We start from the raw sequence: 18,485 nt of genomic DNA on the forward strand, positions 1-18,485 counted from the left end.
TTGTGTAAGGTATTTCAGTCAGGCAGGATTAACTATTTCCAGTACAACTATTTCTCTTATACACTTTAACAAATCAGGCTCCCTGCATGGAGCCTGCTTCTCCCTCTGCCTGTCTAAAAAAAAAATGGGATGGCTGGGTGGCTCAGCGGTTGAGCGTCCTGCCTTTGGCTGGGGGCATGATCCCAGGAGTCCTGGGATTGAGTCCTACATCGGGCTCCATGCAGATTCTGCCTGTGTCTCTGCTTCTCTCTGTGTGTCTCTCGTGAATAAATAAATAAAATATTTTTAAAAATTTTTAACAAAAACTTTATGGCTAGAAATGTCTCTTCATTAACAACCAGATCTGATTAGGGAATCTTAATCCAAAGATCACAGGCTCATTGTACTAGTTTCAAACAAATACTGAATTCAAGTTATGTTTTTTTCCTTAAGATTTTATTTATTTGAGAGAGAGAGAGAGAGAGAGAGAGAGCATGAGAAGGGGGAGGGCAAGAGGGAGAGGGAGAAGCAGACTCCCTGCTGAGCAGGAGCCAAATATGAGACTTGATCCCAGGACCCTGGGATCATGACCTGAGCCAAAGGCAGATGCTTAATAGACTGAGCCACCCAGGTGCCCCCAAGTTTTATTTTTCTGATGTTTGATTTCTACTTGTGAAATAGGTAAAAATATTCTATTATTTAATCCTATACTTCCAACAGACCTTTCTATTAGGATTAGACATTTTTAAAAAAATATATTTTATTTATTCATAGAGACAGAGACACAGGCAGAGGAGAAGCAGGCTCCATACAGGAAGCCTGACATGGGACTTGATCCTGGGTCTCCAGGATCACACCCCAGGCTGCAGGCGGCACTAAACCGCTACGCCACCGGCGCTGCCCTAGGATTGGACATTTAATTTAAGCCCATGTACACAACTGAACCAAAGAAATAATCAGTTCAACTTATTTTAGGTTAGCATTTGGAATAGTCACAGAGCACCACACAGGTCAAAGCAGTGTGCAGTTACTGCAGTACTGACATTATAGGATCATTCAATTTGATTCAAGTTCTAAAACAGGCATCAGAAATAGTTTAAGGGATGCCTGGGTGTCTCAGTCAGTTAAGCATCCAACTCTTGATGTCTTGATATCTGGGCTGTGTGTTCAAGTCCCATGATGGGTGTGGAGCCTACTTTTAAAAAAAAGTTTAGGGCAGCCCGGTTTAGCTTTAGCTCAGCAGTTTAGTGCTGCCTTCAGCCCAGGGTGTGATCCTGGAGACCTGGGATCGAATCCCACGTCACGCTCCCTGCATGGAGCCTGCTTCTCCCTCTGCCTGTGTCTCTGTCTCTGTGTGTGTGTCTCATAAATAATAAAATCTTTAAATAAATAAATAAAAGTTTAAAAAAATCAAAAACTTTGGATTGGCTAGTATCTATTAGGTAGTCAAAAAACATTCCAAGCGAGAGTTGGAACATACATATAAATATAATTGTACTATATATTGATTCATTACAGTAAGCATTCATTCCATTTGAACAGCAGCTCTCAAGCTTTTCTGGTCTCAAGACTACTTTATACTCTCTTAAAAATTACTGAAGACTTCAAAGAGCCTTTGCTTATGTGGGTTATAGATATTGATACCTGTCAAATTAGAAATCAAAATTGAGAAATGTAAAAAATATTTAATTCATTTAAAACTAATCACAATAAATCATCACGTGTTGAATTAAATAACATATCTTATGAAGTAATTACAGTTTCCGAAGAACAAAAGAAAATCAGAAGAGTGGGATGGCTTTACAAATTTAATGTCTGACTTAAAACAAGGAGTGTTAAGAACTGTCCAAGGGGGACAGTCACTCCTTTGGTCTGGCCAAGTGTCTGTGGGTCAGGTTCTGCTTATGGACCACCACCATGCATTTGGGGTCACCTAATTGTTCTCAAGATTCTCTTTGATCCTTAACATCCTAGATTTAGCCCAGAGAATATTTTAAACCCTTTCTTTTGTTAGAAAAGTAAAGATTGATAAACACTGTCCTAATCTGGCATTGGATGGGTAAGTACTCTGTTAACCTTTATACAGCTAAATATTGAAGAGTTTAAGTCTACAAACTGTATAGCTTTAAAAGGGACTGTCACTTTGAATTCATTTTTACTAAGACATAAACTTTCATTTTTACTCAAAAACTGACTAACAGGGCACCTGGGTGGCTTCATGGTTGGGCATCTGCCTTTGGCTCAGGTTGTGATCCTAGGGTCCTGGGATGGGGTCCTGCATTGGGCTTCCCACAGGGAGCCTGCTTCTCCTTCTGTCTGTCTCTGCCTCTCGCTCTGTGTCTCTCATGAATGAATAAATAAAATCTTAAAAAACAAAAACAAAAACCGACTAACAGCAAAGTCTGGGGAATAGTAACAGCTAGCAGAAATCAGGAATTATAAAATTATGGAGTGGTTCATTTAGTTTTTTTCTGATATTTACACATAAGTGGCTACTTGGCACCTGATTAACTAGTTTACTGAACTCTACTTGGTAAGGTACCATTCTGGGATTCACCATGTTTAATGGCAGTAAAACTGAGCTCACTCCACACTTCCAAGCAAAAAATCCACACATTTAAGGACTGCAATTTAAAAAGTTTGCTAGGGGGATCCCTGGGTGGCGCAGCGGTTTGGCGCCTGCCTTTGGCCCAGGGCGCGATCCTGGAGACCCGGGATCGAATCCCACATCGGGCTCCCGGTGCATGGAGCCTGCTTCTCCCTCTGCCTGTGTCTCTGCCTCTCTCTCTCTCTCTCTCTCTGTGACTATCATAAATAAATAAAAATTAAAAATATTTAAAAAAAAAGTTTGCTAGGCTTTTTATCTGCTTGTCAAAATTTCCATATATAAATTTGTCAGTAACATATATGTACACAATTTCTTTCTGTGCAATAATATCCAACTTTTTATTCAGTACCATGCCAGACCTTTGAGGAGCTATTAAAGAAATAAAAACAGAAGTCTCCCAAATGGAATATAAAATCTCACTATGAAAGCAAGATCTATACATACAAAGCTCAATAAAACAAAACAGTATCAAAACTTCGGATATAAGAAATATAACCTATCATAGGACAATATTTCTTAGCCTTTGTAGGGGTCCTAGGCCCCTCTGAATTTGACGAAAGCTAAAGAAGTTGGGCCATACCGTCAAGAAGCTGGACTTTATTAATCCCCAGGGTCACTAGGCGGGAGCCACAGAAGGCTCCAAGTAGGAGGAGAGATAAGACCAATCTCCTGGGTAACCTTCAGGGTGGGCTGGGAAGGATAAGAGGCCAGGTTAGGGGTATGCAACCATAAATGTCTCAGGATGCAAAGCCAGAAGCATTTGCTTAGAGCAAATACTGTGGCAGAACATTGTATCAACTTCTTTTTTTTTTAATTTTTTTCAATTTTTATTTATTTATGATAGTCATAGAGAGAGAGAGGCAGAGACATAGGCAGAGACAGAGGGAGAAGCAAGGCTCCATGCACCGGGAGCCTGATGTGGGACTTGATCCCGGGTCTCCAGGATCGCACCGTGGGCCAAAGGCAGGCACCAAACCGCTGCGCCACCCAGGGATCCCCCTTGTATCAACTTCTTATAGGCCCAGGGTATGGGAAACAGAAGGAATGTTAAGAGATTTAAGGCAGTGCATATTTGCATGACTGTGGTGGTAGTTTTCATTTTCACAAAGTGACAAAAACAACTAGCCTGTACACAGCAGGGTTTACGTAAGTACTTGTTGAAAAATCCAAAACTGGAGTTGGAGGTGAGGCTAAAAAGGTATGCAAACTCCATTTAAAATAAATAAGCACAGGAGCACCTGTGTGGCTCAGCCAGTTAAGTGTCTGACTTGATTTCAGCTCAGCTCATGATCTCAGGGTCTTGAGATCAAGCCCTGTATCTGGCTCTGCACCGTGCATGTGGGACCTGCTTAAGATTCTCTTTCTTTTGCTCTGGCCCTCACCCTTACTCTTGTTCTGCCCTGCCCCCCCAAAGCACAAAAGTCACCCATGCTTGTATGGTATACTGACATAAAAGATCTTTAGATGTCACAAACACACAATCACAAAGATACTTGGTCTACCATTCTTTTTTTTTTTTTAAGGTTCTATTTTTAAGTAATCTCTACAGCCAACATGGGAACTTAAAACCCCAAGATCAAGAATCTCATGCTATACTGACTTGAGCCAGCCAGGTGCCCCATACCATTCTATTTTTTAAATGTTCATCAGAGCAACGGCTAAATTATCTCCCCCCACACACACAAAAAATTAAGAGTACACTCTAGAGACAATTCTATAATCTCTGCACAGAGATTTAAGAACACGACCTGGGACCAAGTCCTCGCTCCACAGCTTCCTAGCAATCCAGCTGTGTGACTATAGCAGTTACCTCGAGCCTCAACCAATGGGGACACCTTCATTCCTGTCTCTATGGGCGGCAAGAAGAATCGATGAGATAAAACCTGTAAAGTGCTGTGTGTAATATCTGGCAGAGTAATTTTTCTATCGAATCACTTTCATTAGCACATTGTATCATTCATCATAAAACGAAGACCAAAACCCTCACTTGATCCCATACCCTTTTCTGCTACCGTCTCATTTCTTGGTCTCTTCTTACTTAGCAGAAAAACCTCAAAAGTGTTATCTAGACTCCTTGTCTGCCATTCCTCACCTTACTTGCACCTACTCTAGTCAGCCTTTGCTGTCTAGCCACTCACCGAAACCGCTTTGGTCAGGGGCACCAGAGGCACCCTCTAGCCAAATCCTGGGCAGAATTTCAGCCCCTAACCCCCCTTCCTAGAGCTCCAGCAGCAACTCTAGGGGCTTCCCTGAGCCTCAGGTTCTCTTCCTACCTCACTGGCTTCTAGGCCTCACCTCCCTAACCTCCAAATACTGGCTGCCAAGAGATTTTACCCAGACTAAGGAGGCTGGTGGTGACTTTACAATTTACATTTCCAATTAACTGACCCCCTGAAATCTCAGTTTAGATGCCTACGAGGCCTCTCCAACTTAAAAACACTTCAAAATAGAACTCCCTTGTACTCCTCAAAAGAAATAGAAAAAACAAAAACAAAAACACCCCCCCTTCCCCCAAAAAACCCCAAAACCACCTACTCCTCTAACTCCGTATATGGCACAAACATTTACCAGATTGCTCTGGCCGAACATCTTGGAGTCAAGATGAGAAAGCTTTCCTTTACATCCCATACCCAATCCATTTCCAAATATATTCCAAATATGGTCATTTTCGCCTTGTTCACTGTGATCGCTATAGTCTGTGGCCCCTTCAGCATCCTAATTGGTTGCTAAGCCTACTGACCTCTAGTCGCCACAGTGAGTTTTTACAAGTTCGCTCCAGTCACTTACTCAGCCCTCCACCCACCTAGCACTCACCAGAACGCCTTATCCTGCCTCCAGAGCACCACCTGTATCCCCAGCATTTCCCACCACCCTCTCCCGTGCTCCTTGTCCTTCAGCCACACCACCTTTCTCTCTATTCCTGAAAGAACTGGCACCCTCTCTCTTTGCCTCACCCCGGGGATTCTCTGAATGGCTGGTGGGCTGGCTCTCTTCCTCACTAAGGTTGAATTAATTTCCCATTCCCTTATCTTGCTTTGTTTTTCTTCATAGCAATGGTTACCACTTGACATTTTAAATATATTCATTTCTCCTTCATTAGTTGTTTACTCTCTCCCACCACCTGAATATAAATAAGCTCCATGAAAGTAAAACTTCATCTTTTTGTTCACTGCCAAATCTTCAACCCCTCAAAGAGTGCTGTGTCAGAGTATGTGCTCAAATGCTTGTTGACTGAATGAATGGGTGGCTGGGTGTTAGCGAGGGATCTTCTTTCAGAAAATATAGCATGGAAACATTCATAGCACTATTAAAAGAAAGTCTTAATATTAGAAAGAGTATCAAAGTATGGATTTTAAGTAGCGGAAGGTAAGTTATACACTGAGTTCTGAAAGATCTTGAGAAGTAGAAATCTTAATTTTGAAGCCAGGCAGTTTACAGAGGTCTTCTCAGAGCACTCCTCACTCATATCCCTTTACCCTCCTCACACAATGTCTGTGCTGGACCTTTTCTTTTTTCTTAAAATTTTATTTTCTTTCCTTTTTATGGTCTGACTCACTCCCAGAGCTTCCCGAGTTAGAGCTGTGACTCATTCAATCCTGCCTCCCCAGAATATGGTATGTTACCTGGCATACAATGGTACTCAATAAATGTTTCCTGATTGAAGAAACAGCAGTAGCTCTTCCTTTGCTACCATAAACTCTAACATGGTCTACTGTGGCCAAAAAAACTGAACACTGATATCATGATACCATGTAACTGAGATACCTAATGTCTTTTGAGATAATTAAAAATGAGTAACAAGTTTTATTTTTTAAATCAACTATGATAGAGACTTTTAGGGAAACCTACATTTATTTTTTATTTTTTTTTTATTTTTATTTTTTTCCTACATTTTTTTTAATGAGGAAAAACTTTTTTTGTTTTTTTTTTTTACCTAAATCACACAAGCCAAAGGATTCTTCACTACAAAATGAACTGTTTCATAAAATATACATAAAAGCATGTTACTCATATTTTACACCCTTTAGAAACTGTACACAATGTTAATACATCAGTATTTTCTACAAAGTAAGCACATTTAACTCCAAATGGCCTGACTACACCCTAGTGCTAGAACGTCCGGGGACAAATCCAAATATTGGTGGAGTTCAGGGGCGCCTGGCTGATTCAGTAGGTGGAGTGTGTGAGACTCTTGATCTCGGGGTTGTGGAGTTAAGCCCTAGGGTGGGTGTAGAGATTACATAAAAATAAAATCTTTAAAAAAATATATAGACTCGTGGAGTTTCAGAGATCTTATAGATCTTATATCAGTCACAAGTTAGGACTTCATATCATTCTGAATAGAGAGTATAGGTTTAAAATCATGATACCTTAATTTTAGCAAAAGATTTCAGTGAATATATTTAAAAATTAAATCCACACATGCCAAAGAACAAAAAGCATCACAGATCAGAAAAACTTAAGAATACTCCAATGTACGTTTAATTCCTATGGCACTTTAATCCCCTGAATCAATCTCAATTTTAAGATTCCTAATATTTGTGTGTGAATCTGACACCAAAAGGCAGCTGGAAAAGCAGCTTCAAGTAACAGACAATACAGAGGATGTAAAAGTGAACTAATGTTAATCTTAGTAAGCTATTAAAAAAGTTAACTATGAAAATGTTAAGATAACTTCACCAAGGTGCTAAAATACCACAGTAGTCCAAGATTTCTTGAAAGAAAATATTTGTCCTGTTACTTCAGAATTCCTTCCAGAAGGATTTTTCCTGGATCTGTGTCAGTATCAAAAGTCAGCCAGTTATTCTCCTGGCTAAATATAAACTGAAAAGTCAGCAGCTGCAGGATATTACAAAGAAAATACAACAACCAGGTTGAAAAAGCATGAATATTTGATAGGGTTTTACACCATGTCATAGTAAAACATTTAATGAAGTACTCTGAAACACAGCAACATAGTAAAGTATTTGTGGTACAAAATGGATGGGAAGCCCTTTAAACACCTTTTGGGAAAGTCACGACCACAAAGCAGCCGCTACTGTAGCACGCCAGTCCTGGAAAACCCTTGCCTGGCAGGACCTCATAGGTTTTCTCTTAAAAAGAAAGTTGCCAGTTAAAACTGGTTTGGTTGCCCATTTAAGGAAGACAGTGAACTAAACTAGGAGTCTGGTGCTGCTCCCGTTTTGGAAAATAAGGAGGCCTGGAAAGTGATGTACCAGCTTCAATGTTCCTGAAAAGTAGGTATAAAGTCAGGGGCAGGTAACTTTTATTCCTGAGCAGTGGCGAGCGCAGTCTGGCTCCTATTTAGTCTCTGCCCAGAGGAGCAGAATCTTTCTCTCCTCTACAGCAACTGTCCTCCAAGGATGGTCCCCAGACCTGCAGCCTACACATCACTTGGGAACTAATTAGAAACGTAAATTCGCAGTCCCCATTCCAGAACACCACAACACACTACAGAGGTACTATATCTGGAACCCTAAGGGTGGAGGCTCGCAATTGAACAAGTAATCCTGGTGATCTGGACGCTAGTTTAAGAGCTGCTGATCTAGGGGAAGAACGGTGGCAATCTGTCTTTACAGTCCAGACAATGGGACAACAAACAGCTGGTGACAAAATGCGAGGCATTGGGTTTCTCTGACACTAGGGTGACCAAGGACCAGATTTTCTCTGACTGGGGTGGAGACAAAGAATAAGATGTGGGAAGCGTATCAGGACAGTTACGGAGAGGACCAAGTTAAGCCTATGCTAATGTCCCCCTAGAAATACCAACTTATCAGGATAAGAGCTTTCCTTTTTTGAAAGGCTGAAGAGTCACTTTTGCTTCTGCCTTATCAGATACATTGTTTCTTCAAATACATCAAATTTACATATGTGGCTATATCAAGGTGAGACCTTGGATTAATTCACCGCAACAGTCAATACATACTGAGCACCTACTATGCCAGAGCCTATGCTGGGTACCACAACATAGTAGTTCAGAACAGTTTAGAATCCTACCCTAGTGGAAAAGCACAGAAAACAAGCAAGAATGCAAATAAGAGAACTTCAGGTAAGGTGAGCGGTTTAGAAGAGAACAGAAGAGAGATGTGATAATGACTGAGAAGACTGTACTGAATGCGGTGGTCAGGGATGGCCTTTCTGCAGAGTGGAGACCTGAAGAATAGGAGGCAGAACTTTCCAAAGGGGTTAGAGCAAGAGCAGAGGTGTGAGTGATATCACAAGAGGAGGTCAGGGGGTGGGCAGGACTGAGACCAAAGAGGGCCTTCTGGGCCCCAGAGAGTATGACTGGATTCAAAGTGTAGGGAGATTATAGACTCTAAGGCTTTCTGCAGTGGACTGGCAGTTTTTGTTTTCAGTCTGCAAAGGATCACTGTTCCTCCTCTAGAGAATGAACTGGAAAAGGGTTAAGACTGGAAGCTGGCTTCTGCAGTCTTCCAGGTGAGAAATGGTTCTGGTTTGGCAGAAATGACAACAGTGGAGACAGAGAGGAAGATTTAGCATCTTTTGTTGGGTTATATCTACTGCATTTGTGATGGGTGGACAATAAGGAAAGGACCCTGAGAGCGGCAACTATCCACCCATAAAAGAACCCTAATTGGCCAAGTTGGAAATGTGTCAACAGACCTGCCAGGGGCTGAAGAAATGTGAGATGCCTAGCTGGAGAGAAGGCAATGGGGGCTGGATGATAATGTGGCCAAGAGCACATGCCCTGGAGCAGAACGGTACCAGGTTCTGTACCCTAGCTTTGCAAGTCACTGGATCTGTGCCCATTTCTCACCTTCAAGACAGTTACCAGTTTCAGAGGACTATGGTGAGGAGATCATTTAATTTGACTGAATTTAATACAACGTCTAGTACACAGCAGACCCTAGAAATGGACTTCAAAAATTAGTCTGGGGGTGCCTGGGTGGCTCAGTTGACTGGGTGTCCAACTCTGGATTTCAGCTCAGGTCATGATCTCAGGGTTGTGAGATCAAGCCTGTGTCAGGCTCCGCTCTGGGCATGGAGGCTGCTTAGGATTCTTTCTCTCCCTCTAACCCTCCCTACCTTCTTAAAAAAAAAAAAAAAAAAAAAAAGGTCTGAAGCCCTTGCGTGTAAATGAAAGCAAGGCCCTACTTTGTAAATGATATGAGGGGCTCCAAGTCCGGTGAGCAGAATATAAGGTATAAGAAAGAGCTTCCTTAAAAATGGACATCATACTCATTGGACAGCAGATTACCCAGAATGGGACAAACAGTGGCCAGGGCTGCTGTAAGTCCCTGCTACAGCTGTCAGATCCTTCTCATTAAAGCCCGTTCTCTCACCAAGATTAAACACTCCAAGACCCAGGAAGAGAACACGCCAAAAATGCATGCCTTTCCATTTCTTTCCTATGGTACTGGAGCAGGTTGGAGAGGGAGGTGGAGCCAAACCCCCTGGGCTCTAGTCTGAGTGCCATCACTCAGCCACCCTTTTCCCTCAGTAATGCTGTGGGGACAAAATTTTCTCTGGTTAGTTCATGCGGTTGTGGAGTGTTGGATGAGATGACATAACAGGTAAGTCAAATTACCTGGAAACTCCAAAGTGTTTTTTTTGTTTTTGTTTTTTTTAATTATTTATTTATTTATTTATTTATTTATTTATTTATTTATTTATTTATGATAGTCACACACACACACACACACACACAGAGAGAGAAGCACAGACATAGGCAGAGGGAGAAGCAGGCTCCATGCAGGGAGCCCAACGTGGGATTCGATCCCGGGTCTCCAGGATCGCGCCCTGGGCCAAAGGCAGGCGCCAAACCGCTGCGCCACCCAGGGATCCCTCCAAAGTGTTTTAGAGTGTTACATGTTTACTTCACCAAATGTACTGCTCTGTACTTCACTGGGGCCTTTTGGAATTAAACAGAGGATTCCTGACTTCATATTCTGTATTTCGTTTTTATCAAAGCACTGTAGCTACAATCCAGGTGAGAGACAAGGGGAGGGAGAAAGAGAATGTGGTAGAGTGAAAAGTATGGTTTGAAAGTTACCATGAAGGGGAAAATCATAACCATCAAAATTAACCTTGGGACACCCTGAACAGAGTAATAGGTTGTACTGGACCAACCATCACCGGAGCAGAGTGCTCCAGCTGAGCACTAAGTATCACAAGGCAGTTCTCTTGAACACAGGGCCCACGTTGTATAAAAGGCAGCTGGCTACAATCAGCACAAGATACTTACACAGTGAGACATACAGGAACAAGATCAACTTCACAGACTACAGGTTCTCATATCCCATCATCAGCTCTCTGGGAACACCCATGAATGGAATGGAAGACTACTTAACCTCCACTGCCCATATGGGTAAAGTTGCATACGCCAAGTGTGTAGAGGAGGCCACTCTAGTGAATGCAAATTTAAAATTAGGCCCAGCCAGGGCTTATTCTTCTGGCACTCAGGTTTCTGGTTAACAGTCAGGGAAGACTGTAGGATGCTGGGTGAAAGGAAGGGCCTGCCAACCAAGGGCTTGCGATTCTGCAATCCTGGCCAAGGCAGGAGGAAGTCACCTGTCACAGCACTGGCATCTTGAGGGATTCTCATAGGCTCCTCACAGTACCATGCTCTAGGATCTATGCAGAATTCATGCACTGCAGAACCACGGGAGGTGGCAAGGTGTTGCAGCAAAGTGTAGAAAGCACTGATCATAAAAAAAAAAAAAAAAAAAAAAAAAAAAAAACCCTCCCCCCACCCAAAAAAAACAAAACCACCACCACCACCAAAAAACGAAGGCCAGGCCTTTACAGGAACTTGAACTCAAAGACTTCAGGGCTGTTTCCTGGCAACTAGGGGCATAGATTAATCAAGTGGCTTCTTCTAAACCTGACTAAGGAAGGCCTCAAGGTCCCTGAACAACCTGAAAGACTTCTCATGGTTAGAAAGCAGAGGCCTGAACATTCATTTTTATTTAACCCAATTATGGCCCTTCTGCTTCCACTCTCAGCACTCTGTACTCCTTCACTGCATAGAGGCACAGGTCAGATCCTGTCAATCCTCTCTTTTTCTTAAAGTGGGCTCCCTGCCCAATGTGGGGCTCAAACTCACAGCCCTGAGTTTGAATGTCACATGCTCTAACAACTGAGTCAGCCAGGCACCCTGTCATTAAGACTCATCCATTCAATGAGTATTTACCTAATGCTACTTCATATTGGCCACTTTGAGGGCTTCCCTTCACACTTAATAAAACCTAAAGCCATATCTGCCCAACTTATTTCCTTAACAAGCCTCTTGTGCACACTATGGCCTTTTACCTGTTCTTTCAACAGACCGGGCTTGGTCCTGCCACAAGACCTTTGCACTCACTGTCTCTACCTCTCTTGCCTATGATATACACTGCAGGGTTGGCTCCTTCCATCATTTACATCAGTTCAAATGCCATCGTCTCAGAGAAGCCTTCCCTGATACTACTTTTATCACTCTGTATCACATCACACAATTTCCTTCATAGCACTGCTATCTGAAATTGGCTTAATTATTTAGTCCTTGAATGGCTTTCCTCCTGACTAGAATGTAAGCTCCTCAAGGACAGGGGCTATGTCTATCTTGTCCACTATTCACAGTGGGACATAACAGGCCCTCAGTAAATGTGTGTTGAATAAACAAAGGACTTTTCGGAAGCCCACTATTTAGAGCACCTTAAAGCCTGTTCTATGCTATCTACACCATGCCAAGTGCTTTTGACACTAGACAGGAGTTGACGATGTTTTATCTGACTGCATTAGCATTTATGAAGCACTCATCAATTGGCAGGGCTTCAAGAAGTTAGAATTAAGTAGCTGTTAAACCAGATTGTAGGTAGCCAATCTCAAGTGACTGCAAACTGGGCTGAGCTGCAATATGACCATAATGCTGGCTGCCACAGTTACACTGTAGCCCCCACTTCACAGCAACCTGACAGGGGTGCTATTATGGTGAGAAGTTTCTCACAGCAGTCTGGCCTGACTCAGCCTCTCTCTTCTGTGGCAGTATCTTTAAAAAAAAAAAAAAAAAAAGAGTTGACTCAGCACTATTCCAGCTAAAAATCAAAATCTAGGAAAAGGATATGTGGTCTCCTCTATGCTTCATCGGGGACCCCACTGCTCTAAGTATAAAAGGCAGCTTGTGATAGGTCATTTCAGTCTGATCCCCTAGAGCCAATTCTCTCTATTGCTACAGTAACAGACAAGGATGGTTTCTTGGGGGTACTAGAGGAGCAACACCCTGGAAAGAGGGACTCCCTTCACCCTGTTTCCTTTAGGTCACCAAGCCTCTCTTAACAGTGCTGATGCTGTGGCCTTAACTAACCAGAGGATTTGAGTACCCAGGCTCGTGGCCCTGCTTGCTTCCCTCATCATCACCCTCTCTGTGAGGACCTCCTTGGCCAACATCCCTGGTACCTCAGGGTACAGCTCTCTCGCCATAGGGGGACATTCAGTCTTCCCCCAAATCCTGCACTTCCAAAATCTTTCTTGCCTCATCAACCCCTCTGGGGGACCTCCCCCAGCCAATCTTTACCCCTCCTCCTCGAGAAAGCCATCTGAGTCCATCCCCTGAGGTCCATTTGTAGAACGTTAACTCTGAAACAGACCCTTCAGGATTTGATCCTCCGGCCCATCCTAGGAGTGCAGAACAAGGAATTGGGTCTCAGAATAAATGCTGCCTCCCTCAAACCACAAGGCACTGGATGAACCTCCCTCTCTCAAAGTACAGCTCCCTTTATTTCCTCTTCTGCTTCATGGAGATGGGGGTTTGTCCAGCTTTCCTGCCCCAAAGTCATCCAGAGTCTTCGTTTGTCCCTCTCCCCATGCCCATCCACTAAATGGGGAACCTCTGAGCTGAACCCACGTATCTTTTACCAACATCCAAAGGAGTGCTAGGGAGTGACAATGGCCACAAAACAGACACTTCTAGAGGACGCTTCTCCCCCCCCCCCCCCCCAAAAAAAAAGAAAGAAAGAAAAAAATCTCTGAAACAGGACTTTTTTCCTCACTCTCACCCACTGCATGGAGCTTCCTTCAGTTGATCCTCCTCAAGTAAAAGCCTGATGATGACGGGATCATATCCCTTTGGAACCTGAGAGATCGTTTTTCCCTTCTCACTTGTCCCGTTGGGATGCGCTTTGATATCCCTTCCCCCAGAAAAGCCACCTCAAGACGCCCCCTTCCCGACCAACACGGAGATTTCCTCAGCTGACCCCATCCCCCAAACTAACGCTGAAGCCGTCCCCTCAACCAATGCAGGATCCTCGGTCACCCCCCGAGACCCCGTTTTCTCCTCCCGTCCTCCCTAAGGGCTTTTCTCAAGTCCCTGCCACACGGACATCCCGGGGCTGCCCCGTCGCTCGGACCTCCAGCACCCAGTAAAGGACTCTCATCCGTTTCGGGGAGCCTTCTCATCCCCTAGGAGACCTCCTGGTCCCCGCCGAGCCGCCAGCCTCCGTCTCCTCAGGAATGCCTCGGGGCTCGCCCCTCGCTAGCTCCGGCCGCTCAGCGGTGCCTTGGGGCCGGTCCTTCCTCTCAGCCGGGCCCTCACGTCGCCCGGGGGAGCCTGTGGGCCCCGCCGCGCCGCCCACAGGCCCCTCAGGCCCCCGCCCGTGCTTCCGGCCACCGCCTGCTCCTCCTCCCCCCTCAGGCCGCCCGGCTCGCCACCGCGGAGCCAAGCGGACAGAGGTAACGCAGAGGCCCTGGTCCCGCCGCGGGACCTTTGCGGGTCCTCGGTCCCCGGCCCAAGCCCGCGCCCCCTTGGCCAGCCGGGCCCGGCGCCCCAGCTCACCCGAGCCCGTGGTGGCTGCCATCTTGCGTCGCTGTCGCTCGAAGGCCGGCCCCTTCTTCACCCCCCGCCCGTCCCCGGGCCGTTCTGCGCAAGCGTGCGCGCCTGCGCAGACGCCGCTGCTGACGCCCGCTCCGCGGACCGCGCGACCCGTTGCCGGGAAGGTTTTTTTTTTTTTTTTTTTTTCCCTGCCTTTTCAGAGGAAGGAAACATGATGTGCGTGCGGGAGGGCCCGGCAACCTGCATGTTCCTCCAGGCTCGGGTGCGAAGGAGATACTGAGGTGTTTGGTGAGAAAGGCAAGGGTGATCAGACTTGGGAGGACGCGATTGTGGAAGATACAGAAGAAAGCTAAAAAAGAAAAAAAGAAAAAGAAAGCCTATTTTACTTCGTGCATTTCCTTGTCTAGTTGGATCCTCACAATATCTCTACCAGGTCGGGATTAATGTGAAAAATGAAACTGAGGGGCAGGTTCAGCGATTTATCTAAACTTAGCGGTTAGGTGGCTGAATCAGAATTTGAAACCCGGCCAGAGTCCTGGGCCAGAGAAGCTTTGTTTTGGGGCATTAAGGTGTCAAGGAAAGCATTCCACTCATTCATTCATTCATTCATTCATCCATTTATTCATCCAAAGAAATACTTAACTAAGACCTACTATGTGCCAGGCGCTGTGCTAGGTCCTGGGAATGGATATACATCCCTGAAGTCTGTTCTTACAGGCTTACATTCTAGTCAGAGAGCTAGTTAACAAAGAAATAGGAAAAGATATAACTATGATAGGATAGAGATTGAACCTAGGAAGGGGCAGCAGGGGGTGGTCGGGGAGGGCCTCCTAAGGTGGTTACATTCAGCAGAGACTGATTAGGAGGTAGAGGGAACAGCATGTGCAAAGGTCCTATGGACACATATTTGCAAATGTATGTTAAATCCAAGAAGGGATTGATCTTTTATTATAAGCGGTCTAAGAAGTCCTGATGTGGATTTAGAAACAAGCTGAGAGAGGTGAAGGGACTGCCTCAAGGTCACACAGCTAAACACTGGCAGAAGAAGGACAAGGACTTCCAGTACAGAGGAGCAAGGAAACCGGAAGCCCTTATCCAGGACATCCCGTGCATTACCTTGTTTTGACAGTAGTGCCTCCTAAGCATTTCTCAGCTCCATCTATTTCATCCACTTAGGGTAGGCTGCCCTTGTCTTCCACCTGGGTGACCCCAGTAGCCTTTATTCTTGCCCCCATGATCCATTCTCTGTATGGCAGCCAAAATTTGCTCAAAATACCTTTCAGTTAAATCTTTCAGTGGCTCTCCATTTCCTTGTGATAAAATACAGATTCTACAAGTTGCATGAATTCTCATCCAACAAAGACAATCATCAGATGAAAAGGAGACCTAGTATTATCTGGCCGGAACAACAGAACTCTTCAGGGCAAACCACCGTGGATGGCTACCCTAACCAAAGGCCATGCGCCTAGGGTCCAGTGAGACCAGTGAGACCACTGAGACCAGTGAGACCACTGAGGTGTCTAGGACTTACACTCAAGCCTCATTTAAGGAGACTTTTAACCTTAGGTCTCAGCTCTGCACTTGCATGATCCTGCAAGTGAATACTTTCCTAAAATTTGCACCCTGGGTACCTCTCACCCTCATCCTTGGCACAGCCGGTACCTCTGAGACTTGCCTGTACCTCTCTGCAGTACATGTCCCCTCCCTCCTCAGGGCTTTTGCCTGTGCTGTTCCCACTCTTCAGTTCTCAGATCCAGCATCACCCCCTCAGGGAAGCTTTCCCTGATTTCTCCAGGTCCAGTTCAGCTATAATTGACTCTTAAAGCCCCATGTGTGTCTCCTTCAAAGCACTGGCAATAGGGAATCGACTTGATAGTCTGTGTATCACGTGATTCAAATTTATCTTGAAAAATACAGAAAATATTTGCCCTGGACTTTGGGTTGTTATAAAGCCTCAAGTAGCAAGTGGGAAGCATTTGGTCTCCTAAAGTGAACTCACCTCTGAAGTGAAATTTTCTGGATTCCAGTGCTCCTTCACCTACTCTTTGCTGTGTGACTTCAGGCAAGAGATTTGAATCTCTCTTGGCATCAATCCCCTCCTTCTGAAAAGAGGAATGATGGTATCAACCTCATAGAGTTGCTGGAGAGATAAAATGCTTTGATAAAACCTTCTAGCACACAGGGAGGAGGGGACACTACAACAGCTGATATTTGCCAAGCCTTCATATCCAGTTTTTATTCATCACAACAGCTGGATGCAGCAAATTCTAGGGATAACCGCTACGGTAAGGATGAGAAAGACTCAGAGCTAACAGGTGGAGGAGTGAGGATGGAAACACAAGCCAACTTATCCACGATGCTCCTAAACGTTTGCTCGCATAGATTCCTTGGTTCTCGTAGGGAATTTCTGGCAAGCAAAACTGACAGTAAAGCAAATTCCTGTGCAGAGGACCTCGCAGGAGAATAGGTTAAGCCTGACGCCCGGGGGCATGCTGGGTACTGTAGTTTCGCGGCGTCGCGGAGCCTGCCGGGAGTTGTGGTCCTCTCCGCCGAAGCTCCCTCGGAGAGGCTCCGCCCTCTGTCTGGGAAGTCAGAGCGGGTCCCCAGAGCCGGATTCCTCCGGTGCCTGCGCCGCATCTCTGCCTCGCGCTGGACCTGGTAGCTTCAGCTGATGCGGATAAGAGTCCTGTTTATTGGCTCGTTGGGAAGATTAAAATGGTTAATGGAACGAAAGAATTTAGAAAAGAGCGAGGGCTATATAAGTATTAGCTACTATTTTTCTTATTATTTAATCCTTAGTGACCCCCGCAAAGTAGCTTTTATCATCTCTATTTGTCAGATGAGGAAACTGAGGCTCGGAAGCGTTAGAATGCTTTCCCAGGATCACGCAACAAGGAAGGAGTAAAATCAGGTTTGGAATTCAGTTCTCTTACCCCCGGGGCACCTGTGGAGCCTGGGAGGTTGGAAGCAAAGCGTGGGTGGGTTTGCATTTTTTTTTTTGTGCAAAATGCAGCCTGACTACCTGGAAAAGACTGAATTGGGCGGCACCGAGATTGGAGGCGGGGAGTCCGGAGAGGGTTTGTGCTGACGCCGTTGACGGCCCGCAGGCACCAGGTCCTTGGGTGCCCACAGCCAGCTGGTTTTGATGAGGGGGCTGAAGGTCCAGTTCCAGGTGTGAATCTGAGCCGGTTCCCGGCAGGGCCGTTTCCTTTTGCCAGCGATTGGTCCAGCGGTGCGCCTGTCACCTAGTTCTTTGCTGGCCAATGAGCTGAGGAGGGTGATTGGAAAGTTTCGCTCCCTTGAGAATAGCTGGGGAGAAAGCTTTTTTTGGCCCCCTTTCCTCTTTCCTGTAAAAGGAGGTTGTGATGGTTGGAGCTGTGACGATCCAGAGGCCAAAAAACCTAGAACTACACCATAGGTATTTGCAGAAAGGAGGTGCTAGCACAGAAAGATGGCAAGAGCTAGGACCTCCCAGGATGTGGTTGAGCTGCTGAAGAGAACCCTGGGGCCGTTTACCTACAAGTCTTTTCTTTTCTTTCTTTCTTTTCTTTTCTTTTCTTTTCTTTTCTTTTCTTTCTTTCTTTCTTTTCTTTCTTTTCTTTTTTCTTGTATTTTCTTTTCTTTTTTTCTTTCTTTTCTTCTTTTCTTTTTCTCTTTTCTTTTCTTTCTTTTCTTCTTTCTTTCTTTCTTTCTTTCTCTCTCTCTCTCTCTCTCTGTCTCTTTCTTTCAGATTTTATTTGTTTGACAGAGGGAGAGAGCACAAGTAGGCAGAGCTGCAGACAGGGAGAAAGGGAGAAGCAGGCTCCCTGCTGAGCAGAGAGCCTGACAATGGGGCTCTGATCCCAGGATCCTGGGATCATGACCTGAGCTGAAGGCAGACATTTAACAGACTGAGCCACCCAGGCACCCCTCTTTACTTTCTTTCTAGATTTTATTATTTTTAAGTACTCTTTATGCCCAACATGAGGCTCGAACTCACAACCGCAAGATAAGCAGCGGCATGCTTTTCTACTGACCCAGCCAGGCGCCCCTACTTACAAACGGGTTTCCTAAGACATGAAATAATAAGTCTTTATTGCTTCAGCTGCTCTTAAAGGTGGGTTTTTGTGACCTAGGGTCAAAAGCATA

At 44.9% G+C, this 18,485-nt stretch overlaps 1 protein-coding gene across 3 annotated transcripts in view; it reads right to left on the reverse strand.

Moving 5' to 3' along the window:
* The window catches only part of UBE2V1 (ubiquitin conjugating enzyme E2 V1), a 31,083-nt gene extending 16,616 nt beyond the window's left edge, over positions 1-14,467 (reverse strand). The window contains exon 1 of one of the 3 annotated variants that reach the window (XM_025470385.3): positions 14,361-14,467. In XM_025470385.3, coding sequence (XP_025326170.1) covers positions 14,361-14,382 — 22 coding nt within the window. In that variant the 5' untranslated portion in view covers positions 14,383-14,467. Of the gene's footprint in view, positions 1-13,935; positions 14,081-14,360 lie in introns of those variants that run through there. The other 2 variants (XM_035705783.2, XM_049100158.1) reach the window with 2 other exon arrangements.
* Between the last annotated feature and the right edge of the window lie 4,018 nt (positions 14,468-18,485).

This window comes from Canis lupus, chromosome 24, assembly GCF_003254725.2.
Source record: "Canis lupus dingo isolate Sandy chromosome 24, ASM325472v2, whole genome shotgun sequence".
Classification (NCBI taxonomy): domain Eukaryota; kingdom Metazoa; phylum Chordata; class Mammalia; order Carnivora; family Canidae; genus Canis; species Canis lupus.